This window comes from Ochotona curzoniae, unplaced genomic scaffold (assembly GCF_017591425.1).
Source record: "Ochotona curzoniae isolate NIBS_2020 unplaced genomic scaffold, NIBS_Ocur_1.0 contig_523, whole genome shotgun sequence".
Lineage (NCBI taxonomy): Eukaryota > Metazoa > Chordata > Mammalia > Lagomorpha > Ochotonidae > Ochotona > Ochotona curzoniae.
This window is the reverse complement of record NW_024466459.1, coordinates 2,577,257-2,597,858: the sequence shown is the minus strand read 5'-3', so window position 1 is coordinate 2,597,858 and position 20,602 is coordinate 2,577,257. Positions and strand designations below refer to the sequence as shown.

The 20,602-nt window shown below is 41.1% G+C and overlaps 1 protein-coding gene and 1 pseudogene across 4 annotated transcripts in view; one reads left to right on the top strand and one right to left on the bottom strand.

Annotated features, from left to right (window-relative positions):
- The window catches only part of HELZ (helicase with zinc finger), a 147,017-nt gene that overhangs the window by 75,606 nt on the left and 50,809 nt on the right, over positions 1 to 20,602 (bottom strand). For 3 of the 4 annotated variants that reach the window (XM_040989538.1, XM_040989541.1, XM_040989539.1), the window contains 5 exons: positions 20,167 to 20,434; positions 10,545 to 10,878; positions 9,591 to 9,721; positions 3,297 to 3,476; positions 2,719 to 2,823 (listed from right to left, as the gene is read on the bottom strand). In XM_040989538.1, coding sequence (XP_040845472.1) covers positions 2,719 to 2,823; positions 3,297 to 3,476; positions 9,591 to 9,721; positions 10,545 to 10,878; positions 20,167 to 20,434 — 1,018 coding nt within the window. The remainder of the gene's footprint in view (positions 1 to 2,718; positions 2,824 to 3,296; positions 3,477 to 9,590; positions 9,722 to 10,544; positions 10,879 to 20,166; positions 20,435 to 20,602) is intronic. The other variant, XM_040989540.1, reaches the window with a different exon arrangement.
- LOC121162505 lies at positions 18,930 to 19,301 on the top strand (annotated as a pseudogene).

Sequence of the window (20,602 nt, the reverse complement as noted above, 5' to 3'; positions counted from 1 at the left end):
CGCATTCAATTAAATTAAAATTCACAAATCTCTTTAAAGAAAAAAAAAAAAAACACCTCACATACTTTCCTAACATTTTTCAAAGCCAGAGACTTGATGGTGACAAATCATACTTTCAAGCTTATAATGACATCATTGTAAATTGAGTCATTTACACATTTTCTAGAAACAAACCAATTCACATATCCAGGCAAATTATGATTCTTAGGGGACACTCTGACAAAATGTGATTTTAATGCAATGAAGCTTTCTTCATATATTGAATTCTTGAAATAATCAATCCCTCCCCACATATTATTACATTGGATACTAAGACTCGGAAGACCTAATCCTAGAGAATTGGATTTCTTAATGCCCTCTACAAAAAGCAATAAACACTTGCCGTGTGTCCACGCACAGCCCAGGCACACTTTCCACACAGATGGCCTCGCTGCTCTGTCTTGGTTTTGTCAGAACCAGATACTGAGCTTCATAGAAACTGTTTCCCCTCCATTTCATCTTTAAATCTTACAATTCAGTTTTTTAGTAAAAATTGAAAATAAACCTAAAATGGTTCCTAAAACCTCTATCCCCAAATACTGTAAGCTCAGCTTACAGTAACTCCTGTATATAATATAATACTGTAACTCCTGGCAACTAAAAGAATCTTATAAATAGTAATCATAAACATGCACACTGAAGCCTATTCACTACTGTACTTAGTGCATACTGTTTAAGACCATTTCCACACCCCCCTCTCTTTTGCAGGGCCTGGTCCGCTGCATGCTGGCTGCAAGACAGCACAGCCTTCAGCAGCCTCAGGCACAGGATGCTGTGTCCACAGCCAAGTCCACAGACACCTGGCGCCCTCTGCTGCTCCTTCCCCCTGCATCCTGCCAAGATTTCAGACAAAGCTGCTTTCCACACAGTTCTCAGTCGAGCTAACTGTCTCTAGGTTATAAATTAGTGAGTTAATATAATGATAGATGGTATAATAAATCCTAGTAATTCAATACCTTAATTTTACTAAGAAATACATTTGCAATTAGTCTTTTCCAAAAAGGTAAACTACATTGCAAAATAAGGCTGGACAAACAAAATATATGGGGAAGTTCAGATTTTTCTTCTCACCCCATTTACTAATTGAAATGACACCTGTATTTGCATATATTTATTTTTTCTCCTCTTGGAATGAACTACCCTCAAGACTTATAGAAAGGTGGGATTTCCCGCTACAGCGCAAGTTTCTGGAGCTCTCAACTCTCCAACCATATACACGTACTCCTGGAATATTCTTATTCTACATATTTAAATATACTACATGTTAGACAAATAAGAGTCTAAAGGATAGTTTAACTTATACAACACTAAATATCATCAAACAATATGACAGATTCTGATGTCCAGAAACAACAAATACCAAATGACCAAAGTGAAGCTGCCCCAGAGTTGATGGATCTGTCCCTGTCTCCAAGCCAAGAACACAACAGCAACTACCTTGCTTCACACAACACACACATACACACACGACCTAAAGTAACAGCAAACAGAACACTCAGAGAAAATGTCACCATTCAACTTTACTTAGAAGCTAAAAAAAAAAAAAAAAAAAAAGGACTAGAATCTGAAACAAACTGGCTATTGAATTTATCATTCAATAAATACCACCTTTTCATTTGCAGTGATTAGATATACATTTATATTTTCTTATTAAAAATAACAAGATTCTACTTAAAATAATCATTTCTATTTTGATTTGTCTTCCAGAATGAAAAGAAAGTATGACATAAAACCTATGTCAACAGGCTAAGAGCACTGTTTCTCTTGTTTTCTAGAAATGCAATCTCAAAACCAAATGGCTTAGGCTACAGTTACTAAATAATTAAATAGCATAATGTTATTGTTTTATGCCTAACCTGAAAAGTTAATGAATCACAGTTTAAAAGTGTGCTCAGATATTCATTTGTCAGCAATAACTGTTCTGAATAATCTAGGCATGATACATTAGTTTGTATAATGGCAAAACTAAACATTAATTCATATAACAAAATGAAAGCAAATGGCATAATAAAAGACCATTTAATGATTCTTTATTGTTTTCTGAAGAAAAGGATTTTTATTCCCCCATACTCCTGTTTTTAAGCACGTTCCATACTCAGAACTTTAGCATCCCAACATTTTCTTTGATAAAATACTATGTCTCTTAAATGGTATCAAAATGTTGTGTATCCCAGTGACATTTTGTTATAGATATCATTTCAATGTTTCACAATTCTCTAACGTGAAGCGGCCATGAAGTAACACACATAGTCTTAGTGAAAGTTTTGTTTCCAGAAAGAATTCGCACTGCATGACTACTCTGCCATGCAAAATATACTGAAATCATAATGAAGAAGTTAACCACGTTTCCATTATTTTATCACGCTAGCTTTTAGAGATGCATACCAAAATTTACTCAGGTTATAACAACGTATTTATACACAAAACTTAAAAAAGGATGTCTTTTTCTTTGCTTAACGTTTAAGAAATGAATTTTATGTATTTCTTGAATTTAAATGATTTCTTTAAGAATTTTATGTATTTCATGAATTTAAATAATTTCTTCAAAAGACATTAATCTCTAAATGCCAATGTACAGTGAAAAATTTTGGAATTTCCAGTTATTAAAACCTTTATAGACACCTTTTCTTAAGAATAATAAAGTATGACCCAGAAACACAATAAACCTTGAGGAAATACCTGAGAGGTCTCGCCTGGGGATTGCCTGCTTCTACATATGGATGTAAATAATCCTTTATGTAGAGATCAGCAGCACTATTAGAATGGGTGCAAATGAGAATCCTGCTGAAATAAATGGTGCAAATAAAAAGAATGATAAAACACAAACTATTCAAGCAGTACAACATTGAAAAAAAAGCAGTGGCCATCTTAAGATAATACATTTCCCTCCAACTTCTCAGTAACCTCCAAGACCATTCAATGATACCTGTAGGAGATGACATTACTCTTTAAGCTCTAACAGAAGCTCTCCTAAGTAACTTTTAAGTTTATCACATAAAAGCCCAACTCTTTTGGTTCTAATGTGTATCACAGACCTGAAGTTTCAGTGACTCTTTAAAAACTACCATAGTCTCTCTGGCCAATTTTTACAACAGTATGTTTTAGCAGAATTTGCATCCTAGCGCTTTGAGGTTTAGACTTCTCTCTTTTTCTTCTTTTTCCCCCCTCTTCTGTTAAATTTGAGAAGCACAGTCTGTACTTATAACAGGACCCGGACAGCGCCTGTGCTGAGCCTGCAGCACACACGCCAGCCTCACCTGGTCTCTGGCTGCTGCAGTATGTGCTTGACGGCCTGAGCGAGGGTGAAGGTTTTGCCCGTTCCGTAGGGCCCGATGATTAGGACAGGCGGCAGCTGTATTGAAAGTGGAGTGGTGATGGCCAGAACAGCCTCTTTCTGTTTTGCATTAAGTCGAGGATCCAACTGCTCATCCCATTGTCTATGGAAAATAAGAAATTAAGGGTTTTTTAAACATATGTGCATCTTATTAATGAACAGACATGATACACTAGTATTCTAAACTTCACAGAACTATAAAGAACGACTAAGATGACATCACATCTGTAACATGCAGGCTTACTGAAAACCATGTTTTAGAAAATTACCCAACAGAGTCAGTGCACAGGGTTTTACCATGGAAATCAAAACCGTTCACTTATCTTATTCATAGTCCAAGTACAAAAGGATTGGATAACTAATTTAAAGACACCACAAACTTCCAGCTTTTTGATAACTAATTCAGCAGAAATAATGGCAGCATTTCCAAAAATGTAATTTCCCTTTGTTAAAAAAAAAATCAGAAAACCATTCTGGTATAATGAGCAACAGTTTCTTTGCACAGAAGATAAAAGAAGGAAAATTAACTGAATTTAAAAATCTAGTCCACTTAAGTTCTCTTAGCAAGATTTAAAACAAAGGGAAAACACAAAACCTAAAAGTCCCTGACTGATAAATATCACATTTGGGTGGCTGACACTGTGGTACTGCCTGCAGCACCGGCATCACACGTGGGCATCCTGTGCTGCCTGCTTTAATTCTGACTCAGCAACCTGTTGACAGCCTCGGAAAAGTAGAGGAAGAGGGCCCAAGTGTTTAGGCCCCTGCTACTCAATGGAATACCTAAGTAAAACTCTGGGCTCCTGGGTTTGTTCTGTTCCAACACTGGCCATTGTGACCATGTGGGGGAAAGAACTAATGGAAGGAAGCTCTCTCTGTAACTCCCAAGTAAATAAATGTTGTTTTGTTTTGTTTTGTTTTTTAAAGGAATAGGGCCTAGCACAGTAGCCTAGTGGCTAAAGTCCTCAACTTGCAAGCACCGGGTTCCCATTTGGGTGCCAGTTCTAATCCCAGCAGCCCCTTTTCCCATCCAGCTCCCTGCCTGTGACCTGGGAAAGCAGCCGAGGACGGCCCAAAGCTTTCGGAACTTAAAGGACCTTAATTTTGAAAACAGGAATTCTGGGTTTTTTTAGACTATCAAGAGGGCTGATGTTAGTGCTCAGTGAGCTAAGCTGCCACTTGTGACACCAGCATCCCCTAAACCAGCTCAGGTCCCGACTCCTTTAATTCCTATCCAGCTTCCGCTGATGCGCCAGGAACAGCAGCTGAAGATGGCTTAAGCACTTGGGTCCTTTCACAAACATGAGACCAGGAGGTGCGCCTGGCTCCTCACTTGGGCCTGCCCAGACCTTGTTGTTGCAGCTATATGACTGAACCAGCAGACAGAAGACCTTCCGTCTTACTCTGTGTTTAACATAAATAAGGAAAATCAATCTTTCAGGGGCCAGTACAGTGGTGTAGTAGATCAATCCTGCTCGCTTCCAATCCGGCCCCATACACTGCCAGGGAAAGCAGCAGTGAATGGCAGAAGTCCTTGGGCCCCTGCACCCATGTGGGACATCCAGAAGAAGCAGTCTGGGCTGGGCTGAGCTCTGGCCATTGCAGCCATTTGGGGAGTGAAGCAGTGGATGCAGGACCGATCTCTCATGCTCTCTGTCCTATTTCTCCTTCTCTCTGTAACTCCACCTTTCAAATAAAAATGCATAAATACTTTTTAAAAATCTTAAAAAGAAAAAACAAAGGACTGAAATGCCTCATAGCATGAAAAGCTTGCTAGTGTTTTTGCATCTATCACAGCTATTTTCCAAAGACAGGCACACCTGTACCAGAGACACACAGATGGCTCCTATAACTGGATCCATCTCACTAGAGGCTCTTCTATGGCTTGACGATGTTCTCGGGATTTAAATGGGCAGCAGATGCCAAGACACATCAAACTGAGTGGAGAATCAACAGCAGCCTCGTAACTGCAATTAAAATGCTAAATTCTGCAACAAGTATGGTAAAAATGAGACAGATGTGAACCAAAATAGGAAGGGTGTGTAAAGAGACCCTTAAAAAATTTGCAATCAAAGTGCCTGCAAATTAATCCTGAAATAGGACAGAATGTTGACAGGAAAATTCCATTTCTGTGATGCTTGACTTAAATCAGCAGCTAGTTATTTATGGAAAATCTGAACACTGTGTGTGTGTTTCTTTAATTAACGTTATATTATTTCAGATAATCTCAAACCAAAAAAATTCTCCCAAAGAATGTTAGGAAACAGACTTTGAATACACGAATATGCCAGGACTTATTTTCCTGAAATTACAAACATTTTAGGTTTAACAAACAAAAGCCCCTGTGAGCAGTGGTACCAGCATTCTAGGAGGCAGGTTCCCCTGCCCCCCGTGTTTGCCTTCGTCCCTCTGCATGAATGAGGTGCCTCACTCCTCCCTCTTCCTCCCCCTCGGAGTGAGGAGCCTGTTTTCAGGGATCAGTGAAGCCAGACTTCAGCATCGAGGCAGACACCGTGGGATGGTTGCCCCACACCATTCACAGCCCCCCTCTGCTGCTGAGCCGCATGAGCTGGAAAACTCCACCTCATAGCTCCCTGGGCCGGAAACCCAGTGGCCGGCAATTAGATGCAGGAAAAAGTTGCTGGGAATGGAAACAGAGCCTTGCAGGTTGTAGTGTTTCAAACACTGAACAAAAGCCCTTCTGGGTCACTCCCTTTGCCCATCAGCTCTGCCTGGAACGCACTGATGGCATATGCACTGCAGCCAGCACACGGTGGTAAGCCAAGAGAAGACCACATACATGCTCTCGATGGCCTCCAGGCCCCTGAACGAGCCGGGACCACCTGCCTCTCGGCCTGTCCCTCTACTTCCTTAAGCCACAGTCAGCTCGGTAAACTGTCACTCGTATCCGCTCCCACTGGTGCCTTGATCTGCTTGGAGATCTGCTGCTTACATCAGACGAAAAGATCAAATGAGATAAGATATGCTGTGCTGCTTAGAAAAATAACTGAGCAGTAAAATCTCAGTTCGTGTTAGCTTCTATTACAATAATATTTTCTGAGGATTTAAGAAAAATGAAATTATTTGAATAGTACGCACTTTCGAAAAATAAAAAGCTTTTTTAAAAAGCTTTGTGTTTTAAAATTTTTATTTGAAAGAAGAGTTGTAAAAGAGGAGTGACAATGAGAGATCTTCCACCCACTGCTTTACAACCCGAACAGCCACAATGGTTGGAACTGAGCAGACCCAAAGCCAGGAGCTTCTTCCGGGTCTCCCATGTGGGCTCAGGAGCCCAAGCACATGGCCATCCTCCACTGCTTTCCCAGGCCACAAGCAGGGAGGCTGGATCAGAAGTCGGGCAGCTAGGACATGAATGAGTGCCCATCTTGGATGCCAGCACAACAGACAAACGCCCCCAAAATAGAAGGCCTTTACAAATTCTGAAATCTTTCAAATCTGGAGACTTTAATGAATTTGAGAATGAAACAGAAAATCATGTGCAAATACAAATCTTAGAGATTAATGACAAACGCACAGCTCATTCTTTGTCAAATGTTTCAATGTAAATAAATGCCACAGAGTAAATCAGAAATTATCAATACCCATCATCTCAAAAGAACATTTACAGAAAGTCAATAAACTTTTTTAAAATTCTAAGTGTTTATCACACTGATCTGCTTAATAAAGGACAGAAGATTTGTAACAGACATGCTTACAGGCATTTCTGATTTTTGGGATTTAAAACAGGAAAAATCTCTTCAAGCTTATTCCAAGTAAAATAAAATGAAAATGTTTATTCCCTGAATGAAATTAATTAAAAGTCCTTGTTTCCCCTGGTCTTATGTTATAATTAATTCATAGACGTAATGCTCAAGAATAATTTCCCCAAGTTCATTTATATACCCTTACTCATATTATTCCAAAAAAGACTTTAAATGGCTAATGGTTTCTTAGAATATTCAATAGCTACATTTCCTTTAACTTAAATATATATACATTTATTTGTTGTATTGGAAAAGCAGAGTGAGAGAGATAAGAGTCAGAGGCGAGACAGTAAGAGACACAGAGATCTTCCCTCTACAGATTCACTCCACACATGCCTGCAACAGCCAAGGCTGGGCCAGGTGCAAGCCAGGAGCCCAGAACCGACCAAGCACAGGACACGGCAGGCACTCACTCGACAAGCATCTGCAGCGCCACGGGAGCGAAAGGGTCAGTATAATGTACGTGAAGCAGAACACCTGAGCTGAACTAAACCCTCAGGGACAGGAAGGTCTTCAGCCTACTAACACAGGTCAAAGACCACTTTGGGGAGGAAATCACTGCAAGATGAGAGAGTTTGGCAAAATGAAAAAATATGGGAGATTAGTTGCACATTATAACGTCGCTTCAAGCTTATTATATTTAATACTACTGAACTGCACATTTAAAACACTTAAGATAGCACTTGTTATGTTTTTTTTTTTTGGATTTTATCCCAATTCTTTGAAGTTTTTGTTGTTTTTAATAAGAAGGGGGCTGGTGCACTGGCACAGCAAGTTAAGTTGCTGCCTGCAATGGTGGCATTCCCCACAAGCACTGTTCAAGTCCCAATTGCTCCATTCCAACCCAGCTCCATGCCAATGGCTTGGGAAGGGCATCAGAAGATGGTCCGAGGGTACGTGTCCCTGCCCATCTCCAAGGGAGACTGGATGACGTTTCCTGGTTCCTGGATTCAGCCTGGCCCAGACTTGGCCATCTGGGCAATGAAGATATCTCCATCTCTCTGCCACTGTGCTCTTCAAATAAATAAATAAATATTTAAAAATTCAAAAGGGGGAGGTGAATACATTTAGAAAAATTAAACTTCAAGGTAACTAGATATGCCTAGAACATGGGGCGCAGAAGAACAAAGACAGTGCCAAGCAGGAAAAAGTAAAAATCCTTCTGAAAGGTACTGTTGAAGAGGACAATGAGGTTCAACCACAACTGGGCTGGTCGGATGCTGACTCCAGATTGAGCAAAAGAAGCTCTGAGGGATTTGTAAGCGGTGAAATAACATCACTGTTTCAGAAAACTGAACTCTGGAAGAAATATGTGGGTTGGACACAAGAGCATGGACACAAGACCGACTAGAAGGTTCCCAAGACAGTTCGGGTCTAAACGAGATGCTGTCTGGATCACAGCGCAAAGAAGAGAGGGATGCACAGAGAACAACTCAAATGAGAACCAAGACATGATGGGCTTTTCACAATTTGTGGTACACAGATCACTTTCAAGAGAATAAGTGGAAAGCAGAAATTATATAACAAAGAAAAAGACTGGAAATATGCAGACTACACCCTTTTAAGGCAGTAAAAGGACAGGGCAGTGATGGTAAGCAAAAAACAAGAGAGAAATGATTTGGCTTTTGTGTTGCAACACATATTTCGGTTTGCTCTGTTTTTCGGACCACAAAAATGGAAAGTGGTGGGAAATGATACATTTCACTTGTAGGCCTGGCCCATAAAGATTTCCCACAGGACACGTCATGTTCATTGATTCGCTGTCGGCCAGCTAGGTATCAACTCCCAGAGTGACCCTGGAAACCACATACTAAGGAAACTACAGCTTCCATCAGTCATGGGTCAGGGGCCACCCCACTCCCCACTGTGCTTGGACTGACACAAATGATAAACTTCCATTTTGATGAGTCACTAAGATTAAAAAAAAAAAAAAAAGGATGTCATGAGTTATCCAAGGGGTAAAACCCAGTGAAAACATAAAGATGCAGCCACGCCACGACCACTTTCATCTATCCTTGAAACAAAATAAAACCATCAACATAAAGATGTGCCAAAGAAGAGCCAAGCAGCACAACACACCTTGTTCCATTTTGCTCGGTTACTAAAATATCTACTACATTTAAAATTATTTGAAACAAACTATTTGCACCACTTCCGAGGGGCCTTAACTTTCCCATTCAACGTCAACTTGGAAACAGCTCGAAATTGCTTGGCAGCCTATCAAACTAGAGCTATTGAGAAAAGCAACACAACTTACACAGATTCTGAGAAAAACAGAACAGATGATGAATCTCAGAAGTTTCATTCAAAGCATCCTCTTCCTGTCCTTTTTTAATAAAATGTCCCCGAAGAATGTGGGCAAACTTTCCTAATAAAAGTATGCTTGATGACCTGATATAGTCAATTTCAACGTCAACAATAACTTCCTTTAATAACGCATCTCCTTGCTTTACCTGTTGGGACTCCACGGTATGGTAGGAGTCATACTGATGTCTGGAAACAAAACCCCATTGTCCTTGATCCTGTCTAGTGCATAATGCATCTCACAGAGGGGTAATCGATTTAACTGAAACTGAAGTTCAACCTGTAACACAAAATACATTCCAAATTTAAATAGCTTTAAAGCAAATATTAGTGCTGGCAATTCACTAAAATACTTTGTAAAAACAAACATTTGCCTTTACAATTTTGTAGGTGCTTTAAGAGATTAATCGTATTCTAACCATAATTTCTATAAATATTTATTTAGCACTGAGCACTGGAGTAAGTATTTTGCACAGATCATCTCATTTAATAATATTGATGATGTAACCACTATTATTAATTTCGTTTTATGTATTACAAAACTGAGGCATTTGCAAATGGGCCTCTAGATAAAAGCTCTCTGGTTGTACCATTTCGTTGAAGAAGACACTTGAAAACAATCAAGAGAATGTGCCAAAGTGTCACATCCTTAGTGATAATCAACCCTACGGCACTAGGTATTATGAATGAGCCATATTCACCAAAGTTTACACTTAGAAAACAACTTACCTCTCTAGTAAAAATGGCAGATTCAATTAGGATTCGCCTAAAAACTCATACAGAGAGAACAGGGGTGTACCCAAGTACAGCAGACGTACCTCCAGGAGGTAGCTTAATATAGTTCACTTTCATGTACTTTTCCATTGCTGATTTAACGCCCTAATCAAAAATCTTAACCTTACATAAATCCAGAACACTTGCATGCTACTTAAAAATATTTTCTTTTTCAAGAGTTACAAAAGCTCCAACTGTCAACTCAAAAACATAAGACTTTAAAGTCAGTAAGCCTTGGTTCTGCTGGAAGGCTGGTAGCCCCTGAGCAGGCTCCCACGCCGACCAGGAGACCTAAGTGAGCAGGATTAGGCTGCCGCCTTCAAACATACCTGTGTATCACAATCAGGCCGAAGATGAAGTTCTTCACAGCATTCCCTGGATATCCTTAAAAATATATATTCTTTTGTTTTCTCTTCAATAGTAGCTTCAAAAACTTTCTCTTTGGTTCCCTGGGTCTGTACTAACTTCTCTTTAGGGACTGGTAATAAATACACAGCATTGACTTTGGTCATCACCAGTCGTCCAGCCAAAGTATCTTCAGAAAGTGTCTCAGTAAGCTTAAAACGACCAAAAAGTTGTCCATTCTGAGCATACTTTGCCCCTCCAGAAACTCCAGTGAGCATGAAGCTTGCTAGAATCTGCAATTGCACTTTAAGGTTGAACCTACATCAGAAGTAGAAACTTAGTTTGAATATTATACATCAAAAACATAAAACCAGACAGGTAGAGCAAAATAAATCAAATACGAACATACCAAAAATGAAAACTTCTCAGTTATACACCGTTGATGTCACGTGGGATACCCACAATTCCATATCGTACCTGACATCACTGCCAACTGCAGCTTTCACATAAAACCTACAGACCCTGGAACACAGCAGTGAGGGGTCTAGTTCTTGGGTATCTTCCCCTGCCGAGGGAGACCTAGTTCCAGGCTCCTGGTTTCGGCCTGGCACAGCCTCATCTGCTGTGCATCTGAGGATGAAAGCCACAGGGGAAAGACCTCTCCCTGTGTCTGTCTGTCTACCTTCCAAATAACTAACAACTTAAAAGCTTAAACTAAAATAAAACCTTCTTCAGAGGAGACTTATTACAACTGCATTCTTGATTTACAAAGGATCTTCGTGGCTAAAGGCAATTTCATCCATTTTTCCCGAAACAACTCCTCTCTTAAAAAAAAAATGTTTTTATTGGAAAGCCAAATATACAGACAGAAGGAGCAACAGAAAGATCTTATGTTCACTGGTTCACTCCAAAAGCCTGAAGCTTCGTCTGGTTCTCCCACACGGGTGCAGGGTCCTAAAGCTTTGGGCCATCTTCCACTGCTTTCCCAGGCCACAAACAGGAAGCTAGGTGGGAAGTGGAGCAGCCAGGACAAGAATCGGTGCCTATACGGGATCCTGGCAGTTACAAGGCAAGGATTTAGCCACTAGGCTATAGCACCAGGCACCTCTTTCACCGACTTCTGTAAAGAGGTATGCTTGTTTACACCTGCCTCTGGATAAGAGTAACCACCATCTACAGCTCCAGCCACACCTTGCTGCTCTCCACAGCTGAGGCTGCCCCTCCTGCCAATCTCCTGCCTCAGGCTTTAAAAGCCAGCTGTCAAATTGATACTTGTATTGACTAGCTCTCCAAACCCACTCACTACAGCTGAACCTGAATCACCACCTCGTCTCGCCAACATGACCCTCACACCAATCCTCCCACGTACTGAGCAGGGCTAATGATGGTACTATCATCCACCTTGCTGTCCGAGACAGAAACCCGCGCGGACGTGGGCTTCTTCATCCTATAACCACCAGGCATGATTAGTTCCAAAAGCCCTGACAATTTCTCCTCCTCCTAACCCATCTGCACCCTCGCCCAGTTAACACAGATCCCTGCAACAAGCTGAACGTGCCTTCCTGCCTCAGACCCACTCCCTGCACCACCACTAGCGGATCATAAAATGCTGAGTCTGACAACCAGCGACTTTCCCACAGCTCTGAGGGGAGGGCTGAAATGGCATTCTCTCTCTCTCTCTTTCCTAATAAGCTCGACCACAAAATATACTCCAGGGCAACTATAAAGACTATTTACATCCTAAAATTTCTCTCAGAAAAAATAATTATCATTGCAAGTCAGAGTCTGCATGGTGAGGGGGAAGGTGGAGAGGAGAGAGTTATTCCTCTGCTTCCTCCGCAAATGGCTGCAGCGACCAGAGCCTGGCAGCATGAAGCTAGTCCCTGACTCTCACATGGGTGCAGAGCCCAAGCTCTGAGGTCATCCTCTGACTCTTTCCCAGGTGCATGGGCAGGCAGCTGGATCAGAAGAGCAACAGACAGAAATTGAACCTGCGCCCAGATGGGATGCTGGGGTCACAGGCAACAGCTTTATCTGCTACACCACAACACTAGCCTTTGAAATTTTTATGTTGTCATTATCTTGTTTCCTGGAACAAAACTCTAGCCTCACTTCTGAATCTGAAAAAATGTAATCCTAGAGGTGAATTCTGTTTTGGGGGGTTTTTTTCTTGGTTTTTTTTTTGTTTGTTTGTTTGTTTGTTTGTGCTTTTTTTCCCCCAAAATGGCAAATTCCAGCGTGGTAGCCTAGTGGCTAAAAGTCCTTGCAATTGCTGGAATCCTATATGGGCACCGGTTCACATCCCGACTGCTCCACTTCCTATCCAGCTCCCTGTTTGTGGCCTGGGAAAGCAGTGGAAGATGGCCCATAATCCTTGGGACCCTGCACCCACATGGGAGACCCGGAAGAACCTTCTGGCTCAGCTCCAACTGTTGCATCCAGCTGGAGAGTGAACCAGCAGATGGAAGAGCATTCTCTCTGTCTCTCCTTCTCTCTGTACATCTGCCTGTTCAATTAACACATCTTTTTTAAAAACCAACAAATAGCTGTGAAAATTAAATCAATAAATACAGTCTTTCCCATATGTGTTTCATTTCATGTTTAAGATGCAGACCTTACAGACTGCTTTTTAAAGATTTATTTATTTGAAAGGCAGAGTCACAGAAAGGGAGAGACAGAAAGAGAGACCTCCCACCCAGTAGATCACTCCTCAAATGGCCACCACGGCCAGGCTGGGCCAGACCAGACAGGAACCAGGAGCTTCCACCAGGTCTCCCACATTAGTATGGGGCATCAAGCACTTGGTTCATCATGTACTGTTTTCACAGGTGCATTAGCAAGGAGCTGAATCGGAAATAGAGCAGTTGCGAATCAAATCAGCATCCATTTGGGATGCTGGTGCTGCAGGTGGTGACTTATGACACTATGCCACAGCACGAACTCTATAACAGACTTTCTAGAAGTTATTGCTGCTAATATTTAATTTTTCTGAATGATTAACAGACCAAAAACTAAGACTTAATTAGTAGTCTCTCTGAGGTATTCAACTATGCATTTTTTGAAATTTCATAACTTTGAAATCCCTAAAATATAAAATATAGCTTACAATTAACAAAGTTATTTCTTAATCATAGCTTTCCTGCTTTCCAATATTGCAATTCACATTTCAAAATCAACTATAAAACAAATTCCTAATATTCTGAGGGATGGTAGAATGAAACTCAAATTTTCAATGAACGTAAAATCACACTTCTGGTTGATGAGAAAGATTGTTCTATCAAGCTTACTGTAAATGCCATACAGTTAAAACACAGGTGCACTCAAATATTACCTAGAGTGAGCTTCAGGCAATACCTATGGCTCTTACGTGGTATTTTGGCTTTAAAAAACTTCAGGGGAGGGAGTCAGTGTGATGGCCCAGTTGGCTAACCTTCCGCCTACAGGCACCAGCATATCATATGAGCACTGCTTGTGGCCTGGCTGCTCCACTTCCAACTCAGCTCCCTGCTAGGGGACTAGGAAAGCTGCAGAGGACGGCCTAAGCCCTTGGGGCCCTTTGCACATGTACAGACTAGAAAGAGCTCCCGGCTTCAGATCAGCTCAGCTCTGGCCATCATGGTCATGTGGGAAGTAAACCACTGGATGGAAGATCCTTCCCTCTCTCTCTCCTCCTCTCTGTAAATTGGCCTTTCCAATAAACAAATCTTTAAAAAAAAAAAAAAAAATGGGGGCAGGTGTTGTGACACAGCAAGTTAGGCACATGCCTCATCTGAGTGCCTGCTTCACTCCAGGCCACTCTGTTTCCCACTGATGTGTCCCGGAGGGCTGCCGATGGCAGCTGCAGGTGGAATGCCAGCCTCCCGGCCCAGTCTTGGCAACTGCGGGCATTTGGGGGAGTGACAGCAGCATATGGAAGATAACACCTCTCCCTCTCCTCCCTGTTGCTCTATGTTTTCAACGTATGAAAATAAACTTAGTAAAAAGAAATCACAAAGCTAAATAGTAAATTTCGTTTCATGCAATTTCTGATTACATGAACAATAAAAAATCAACAAGTAAGGCAATCCCTGGGCTTTCTGAGGCAGAATGACTGAACCATGATGCAACCCACAGGAGTTCTGCATCATCGTATGGATGAAATGTGCATCCCACACTAGCCTCCCTGCCGGCTGTGAGTATTGATAAGCCTGGCACAAACACCCGATTAGGCATGGCACTCCACAATTTAACAGACACATTCACTTCAGCTAAAGTCAATTTCTTTTGAAAATATATCTCTTTGGAATCAAACAGATTTCACTTCAAGGTAGAATACTTCTTTACCATCATGTGGTTGAGAGTAAGTGAAGTACAAACAGAAAACAAAAAATCTCTAAACATATTCAGAAGCATTTTCCAACATTTACATGAAATGAATGCGATGTACTGGTCTTACTACATACACACATCTCACACAAAAAGATAACATAAGAAGAAATCTTAATTTATGAAACACTTTTTCAAAAAATCACCTCTTAAAAAAAATTAAAATTTCTATTACTAAATCCAGGCTCAAGCCAAAAAAACATTTTTTCTTAGTTTTCACTACATCCACTTTAGAGCAAGGAGTGTTGTGATGGATGACCCACACACCAGCAATGTGAAATCCTCTACCACCAAAACTTGAAAAAACACTAGAAACTCTCTGGACATTACCTTCATGATTAGAATATTCTACTTGAACTGTCAGATGCCTGACAGATTTCCTGAACCCTGACAAAGAGCCTATCAGTTCTGACTACAACTTCCCAAGCAGACCTATTTCTGAGCACACAGAACAACACACCATCAAAAAAGGAAAAAAAAAAAAAAAAAAACAGCACCGAGTCATTTAAAAAGATGTGTCCATTTATCCACATCATTGCTTTCTACCTCTAAAGCAGGTCTCTAACTGCAACAGAATGTTCTTCACAATTCTAAGCTAAACTGGAGCCTGCTCTGATGACCAGCTGAACAGACAAGCAAAACCACCCAGTCACTCCTACAGCAGGGTGGACTAGGGCTACGTCCAACTCGCAGACAGTTTTACAGTCCATGGCCAAGAATGGGTTTCACAAAGAAACAAAAATAAAATAAAAGATTCAAAAAGTCTGAAATACTATCTAGCCCTGAACAGCAAAAGTTTGCTGAACCCTGCACTATACCAGTTTCTATGCCCACATTACTTATAACTGCATAAAACCTCCCCTAAATTCATTTTTTTTTTAATTTGTTGCCTTATTCTTTTCTTAAAGAAGTCTTTACAACCTACACCTGTTATTTGTCCCTTGCCTAGCTTCTTAAATATGTTTTCTGTCTGGCAACTAACTGGAGCTAAGCTCATCTGAAGCCAGGAACCAGGAGCTTCTTCCTGGTCTCCCATGTGGATGTAGGGTCCCAAGGCTTTGGGCCGTCCTCGACTGCTTTCCCAGGCCACAAGCAGGGAGCTGGATGGGAAGTAGAGCAGCCAGGATACGAACTGTTGCCCATATGGTTACAAGGCAAGGACTTTATCCACTAGGCTTCTGCACCGTGCCCGCTAAGGTTCTTAAATAAATACTCTTCTGTAGCTTGCATACCTAGCAGACAGAAAGTGATGCTTCTGGAACCGTGTCTGCCCTAGCAAAAAATTAAGACATCCGCCTTCCAATCAAAGTTCTGATTCCAAATTCAGCTACTGACCCCAGCCGGCTTCGCACTGACGTAGACTCGGGAAGGCAGCAGTGACGCCTCATGAAGCTCCTACTGGCCGCAAGGGAGACCTGGACTGAGCTCCAGGCTGCTGCTCTCCACCCAGCCAAGTCCCACACGTTGTAGGCACTGAGGAGTGAACCAGCCGATTCAGGAGCACTATCTCTTTCTCTCTTTGTCTCTCAAATCAATATTTCTTAAAAGATCCTGATTTATAGTCAACATATAAACATCACTATTTGAGTCAATAACTATGATCCATTTTTTAAAAAGAGAAAAAGCTCAGACATGACTATTTTAAAAGGCTATCCATTGTCTTGACACTTATATTACCACACTGCTTACATTCTATCTTGTCACAATTTCTTAGGGGTTCTTTCCTTGTGGGTTTGTCTGAGCCCTGATTGATATTTGATGGATAAAGAGAGAAAGAAAAGGAGGAAGGTAAAGAGGGGATCTTCCATCCACTGGTTCACTCACCAGACAGTCACAACAGCTGGGGCTGGGCCAGGCCAAAACAAGGATTCTTCTGGATCTGCTGCGTGTGTGGAAGCACTCCAACCACCATCTACCGCTTCCCAAGCATACTAATAAGGGAGCTGTATCAAAAGTGGAGTAGCTAGGATTTGAACCAACACTCCAATGTGGGTATTTCAAGCTGTAGCTTAGCCCACTGCATAACAATGCCTGCCCCCAAATTTCCATTTGTAAAGGTATTTTTAAGACAACAATCCAGACGTGTTAGTGCCTTTAATTATATATAAGTTCCCCTTTTTTCTTAAAAGTTATATTATTTGATAGAGTGACAGGGGAGACAAAGAGATGGGAAAAAGAAAAAAAAAATCATCCATCTACTAGTTCCCTCCTCAGATGACCACAATGGCCTAGGCCAAGAGCCTCGAGCTCCACGTGAGTGTCCCACAGGGGGGACAGGAGCCTGGTTTCTAGGGCCATCATCTGACCCCTTCCCAGGCACACTAACAGGAAGCTGGATTGGAAACTGAGCGTCTGGGACTCCAAGCAGCACTCTGATATGGCATGCTGGTACAGCCCCTGAAAGGTGTTTGATTTTATTATTTATTTTGCGGGGCCAGCACTATGGCATAGTAATTTAGGCCTTTAACTGCGGTGTAAGCAACCCAAATGGGTGCCAGTTCAAGGTGCAGCTGTTCCATTTCCAATCTGGTTCCCTGTTAATATGCCTGGGAAAGAGAAAGATGACCTAAGTTTTGGGGGTCCCTGCACTCACACAGGCAATACGAACGAAGCTCCAGGCTCTTGGCTTCAGACTGGCCCAGCTAAACCCATTGTGGCCATTCAGGGAGTTGACCAGCAGGTACAATATCTCTGTCTCTCCTCTCTCTGTAAATCTGTCTTTCAAATACAAATAGGTAATCCTTCAAAGGACATTATTACTATTATTGAATTTTTAGTTCCGCTTCACTTCTTGAAGATTTATCCATTTGTATCAAATGTGAGTGATACAAAAGAGAGATACCATCCATCTAATGGTTCAAGCCCCAAATGGCTGTCTCAGTCAGGGCTGGACCGGGCAGAAGCCAGGAGCCAGGAACTCTGTCTGGGCCTCCTATGAAGACGCCAGGAACCCATGTGACTGAGTTATCCTCTGCTGCCCTCCACGTGCACTAGTAGGAAGCTGGATCCAAAGTGCAGAGCTGCCAGGAATTGAACCAGCATCCCAAGCGGTGACTTAACCTGATGCACATCATCCACCCCCTTAGGTATAACCTGGAAGCTTTAATATTATATTAAAGAGATACCACATATCAACATATTATAGTACAATGCTCAAAAACAGTCTCAGGATTCTGCTAAGCTTTTAAATTCTTTCTTCTCAATATTTATGATTTACCATAGTATTCTTTCCTAAGGAAAGGGAATGTGATACTGTGAACATCAGACATGCATATTAACACTGAATAATGTACATGATAATAGAAGTCACTGCATCTGTAATTTTCGTGTGTGTTCATATATTTATGTGTGTGTATATATATATATATATATATATATAACACATACATATTTTCTTTTTGGTGAGAGGCAGAGAGCTCCCACCTGCTGGTTCACTCCCCAGGCATCCAAAACTTGTGACCCAGGAACTTCTCCAGGTCCCCTACCTGGCTAGCAGAACCCACAATTGCTTTTCAGTGACTATGTGACAGAAAGCTGGACTTGGGCTCAGGTGCCAGCGCCAGGAGTGGAACCCAGACATGCAGCTGTGGGACCTGGGTATCCTAACCAGCACTTGTAACAGTCAAGCCAAATGCCTGCGTTCTGGCTCCAGAACTTTTACATGTATTTTACATATATTAAGACATTTTTAAAAGTAAAACTGCATTTAATCCATGAATCAATGAAAAAAGGTATTTTAAAATGTTTACTTCTTTTCCAAATAGACTAATAAATGTTCAGAATCTATTAATATTAATCATAAAGTACCAGTAAGAGCTTGGATTTTAAAAAGTTAGAATTAGCTATACTTTTAAAAAAAAGTACTTGTAAAATTTTAGTCTTGTCTCATAATTATAGCTCAGTGTTTAAGACTAGTGTCACTGCGTCAAAAAGTAGAAATTTTCCCCTTTGTGGCCAACAGCTTGCAGGGCTTAAGTGGTCACCACCACTCTCCACACCTCTCCATGCCACCCAAGGACGATAAAGAGCAGAAAGACACCAGAAAGTCGACCAGGAAGGATAAGGACCTGGTGAACAAGTCAGGGGGCAAGGCCAGGAAGAAGCGGCCCAACGGCAAAGTCCAGGACAAGCACAACAACCTGGTTCTGTTTGACAAAGCCACATATGACAAGTTCTGCAAGGAGTCCCCAGCTAAAGCTCACCATGCTGGCTGTGGTCTCAGAGAGATTCAAGACCCGTGGGTCCCTGGCCAGGAGCCCTGCAGGAGCTCCTGAGTAAACGACTTGTCTAACTGGTTTCAAAGCACAGAGTTCAAGTAATTTAACACTAGAAACACCCAGGGTAGAGTTGTACCAGCAGCTGGTGAAGATGCATGAACGGGTCCAATCAACTGTATATTTGGAAAAATAAAGCCTTATTAAATCAAAAATAAAAAGTAGAGAGGTACCATTAAATATAATACTGTTTCAGTTAGATTTGTTTGCTCAATCTTTATAAGGCTATTTTCACTAAGCAGATAAATTTTTACTTAAGCACTTGATCTTCACCTGTGGTATATAGGTAAAATGTAAAATATGTTCAAACATTCATAGAAAGTGCTATAAAGCATTTATATTACCAAACCATTTTCCTGAAGATTTAAATGATTTCATTCTTAAAACAACTTTCAAGATGATGTTCCTTCCATTTGCGTAAGTCTGTCCGACATTCACTGCACACTTGCGGTGCCTGCTACTGACACGGCCGTCCTGGGCAGGGACCACAGGTATCCAGTGGCAGTCTATGGCACACAGGGCCAAGTGCCATCCCCAGGTGATGAGTGATAAGATCTTGTGGGAAAAAACTATATACCATACATTGGGGATACCAAGAGGAGCAGAATACGGTTCTTGACTTAAGAAGCTCATATTTAATTTAAGAATAAAAGCCACAAAATAATAATCATTTTGCTTCCTGTCATGAGTTAAGCACTCTTCAATTTTCAAAATTAAAAATGCCACTACAAGCATTACCGTGACTGGAACAGCAATTAAAAATATGTTAGCTCAGAAACTGGGAAAAAAAAGAGAGAGAGAGAGGCAGGAAAAGGGAATATCATGTCCTCAACATTGTATCTAGAACTAAACAGAATCTGTTGAAAAAATAAATAAACTAGAATAGGTAATTATCTTTCAAAGCCACCTAAAAGGGAGATTTTTAAAAAAGCAAGAAAGGGGGAAAATGTCTCTGTTGTGAACTTACTTGCTAACTTCTTTATACTGGGCTATCTCCTCAATGTAAAGAAGATCATGCAGCCGCGACTGATAGTTGCTCTTGGTCAATGACTTGTCTAAAACGGACTGGGTAAACAGCTGGTCAGCGGACAGTGGGATTTGGTATCTGACAAGAAGGCTCTTCTCCAAATCAGTAGTTTCATTAGGTTCAAAATCTATAATAGTCTTAGAAGAAGAGTCCCAACGCTTGGCTGTGGTTACTAGCTGTTGTTTTGCATGCATCAGGTATTCGAGATCTAAATGGAAACAAAGAACACATTTATAAAGGAACACAACATTAAAATTCTCAAATACATTTACACAATTTTGATAAGAAAATTTTATATGGCAGAGCTAAAATTTTTAAGAACAAAATAATACAACACACTAACAGACTTTTTCCATATCAGAAATGTTTGTGTTTC